Genomic DNA, 2,162 nt, shown 5'->3' on the forward strand with positions numbered 1-2,162 from the left:
AAATAAATACTTAGACCTTGAGCAAGACGAGTACTGAGACATAGAGCAAGATAATAAATATGGAGTTGTAAAGCAAGATAAATACTGAGATCTGGAGGAAAATAAATACTGAGATCTGGATGAATACAGGAATTTGTAGCAAGACAAATTGTGAAGTCATATGTGACTGAAGAAACCTTTTTTCCATGATAGACAACTTCCCCAGAGCTCATTTCTTCACCCCATGACATTTATTTGTTTTCCAAAACATGTATACATAAGATATATAATTATTTTTTCCTGTGTGTGTAGTTTCATTTCCCTTCTAAATGACACAAAGATCATTTATACTTTGAAAATGAATTGGTATAAATATATAATAAAGTGGTATTTCCACGTCCTCCCGAGGGTACTCTTCTTGCAGGGGTTGTAACCATAACCTCGGTTTATAATGGGGGAACACATCCTGTCCCGAGCCCTTGCTGTGCCTCACACTGCACTTCCCTCAGCACCACGGCCGTGGATTCACTCCTTTATTATCCCGTGAGCCATGGTGGAGGAGTGCAGTGACAGCCACAGCCAAAGCTTCACTGGAAGGGAATGAAATACACGGGGGGTAGGGGGAAATAATAGGGAAAGGCATCTTTTGTCGGGTTAAGAGCCACTTTCCAGTCTCAGGAATGGCATCCGTTACCAAGGATGATGACGGTGGCTTTGCTTTCCCACATGCACAGGCTGTGTATGGCTGCGCAACCGACCGAGGCGGGGAATGCAAGCGGTGTGAAGGAGTTCATCCTCATTGGCCTCTCCGAGAATCAAGGAGTACAGCAGGCGTGCTTCGTGATGTTCCTTTGCTTCTACACGGTTAATGTGGCGGGGAACCTGCTCATCATCGTCACTGTGATGAGCAGCCGACACCTGAACACCCCCATGTATTTCTTCCTCCGCTACTTGTCCTTTGTAGACATCTGCTACTCCTCTGTCACGGCTCCCAAAATGATGGCCGACTTCCTTGCGGAAAACAAAACCATCTCCTTCGCGGGCTGCGTAGCACAGCTCTTTGGGGTCCATTTCTTTGGCTGCACGGAGATCTTCATCCTCACCACCATGGCCTACGACCGCTACACCGCCATCTGCAGACCCCTCCACTACACTGCCCTCATGAACAGGCGTGCATGCGGCCACATGGTGGCCGTCTCATGGCTGGGGGGCTGCATGCACTCTACTGTGCAGACTCTTCTGACCGCTCAGCTCCCCTTCTGTGGCCCCAGTGAAGTTGACCACTACTTCTGCGATGTTCACCCCCTGCTACGGCTGGCCTGCACCGACACCTACACCATCAGGGTCATCGTCATCGCCAATAGTGGGATGATTTCTCTGAGCTCTTTCTTCATCCTGGTTGCATCTTACGTGGTCATCTTGGTCTCCTTGAGAAGTCACACTTCTGAAGGACGGCGTAAAGCCCTCTCCACCTGCGGGTCCCACATCACGGTGGTGGTGCTGTTCTTCGGGCCGTGCACTTTCACCTACATACGCCCATCCAGCAATCTATCGGAGGACAAGTTCGTGGCACTGTTTTACACCATCATTGCCCCCATGCTGAACCCTCTCATCTACACGCTGAGGAACCAAGAGGTAAAGAGTGCCATGAGGAAGCTGTGGGGCAGAAGAGTGGGAAGCAAAAAGGGGAAGGCTTAGATCCCACAGGATCTCCCACGACAATGCATTTGGTGCACACTGCCCCAAGGATGCCTTCTGAATAAAGGTTTGTTATTCACTCACTTTGTTGAAGGTTCATCTTTTGGTTTGTAGGACACTGTAAAACCCATGGTGAGCTGAGCTGACATCTCTTTTTTGTTCTCTTCTCAAAGAGCGTAGGGACTCTCTGTTCTCTTCCCAATGAGCATAGGGGCTCTCTGTTCTTTTCCCAATGAGTGTAGGAACTCTCTGTTCTCTTCTCAATGAGTGTAGGCCCCCAGTGGGGCTCCCGAGCTCTACCCTAAGCACCAGCAAATAGATGACACCATCAGTAATACTGCACGTGCTGTAGGATCTCGATGGGTTCTCCCTTAAAGCTCTGATGTGAGGCTGAGGCAGGCTATGGGAATGAAGGTTTTTTCCTCTCTGCAATATGTCAACTCTCCTCCTGAGTTCCTCATCCTTCTCACCACCACCTCTGCCCT

At 49.1% G+C, this 2,162-nt stretch overlaps 1 protein-coding gene across 1 annotated transcript; it reads left to right on the top strand.

The window, feature by feature from the left end:
- Positions 1-744: 744 nt before the first annotated feature.
- LOC136055720 (olfactory receptor 4S2-like) lies at positions 745-1,677 on the top strand. Its single transcript, XM_065747582.1, has one exon. It carries the CDS (start codon positions 823-825, stop codon positions 1,675-1,677), a length of 855 nt encoding a protein of 284 aa, XP_065603654.1. The 5' UTR covers positions 745-822.
- The last annotated feature ends 485 nt before the right edge of the window (positions 1,678-2,162 follow it).

Source organism: Cyrtonyx montezumae, unplaced genomic scaffold, assembly GCF_038088225.1.
Source record: "Cyrtonyx montezumae isolate F1298 unplaced genomic scaffold, pur_monq_1.0 scaffold_47, whole genome shotgun sequence".
NCBI classification, from domain to species: Eukaryota; Metazoa; Chordata; class Aves; order Galliformes; family Odontophoridae; genus Cyrtonyx; species Cyrtonyx montezumae.

Excerpts from the sequence above, each read along its gene's own strand:
- LOC136055720 (XM_065747582.1), top strand. The coding sequence starts at position 823 with ATGTTCCTTTGCTTCTACACGGTTAATGTGGCGGGGAACCTGCTCATC.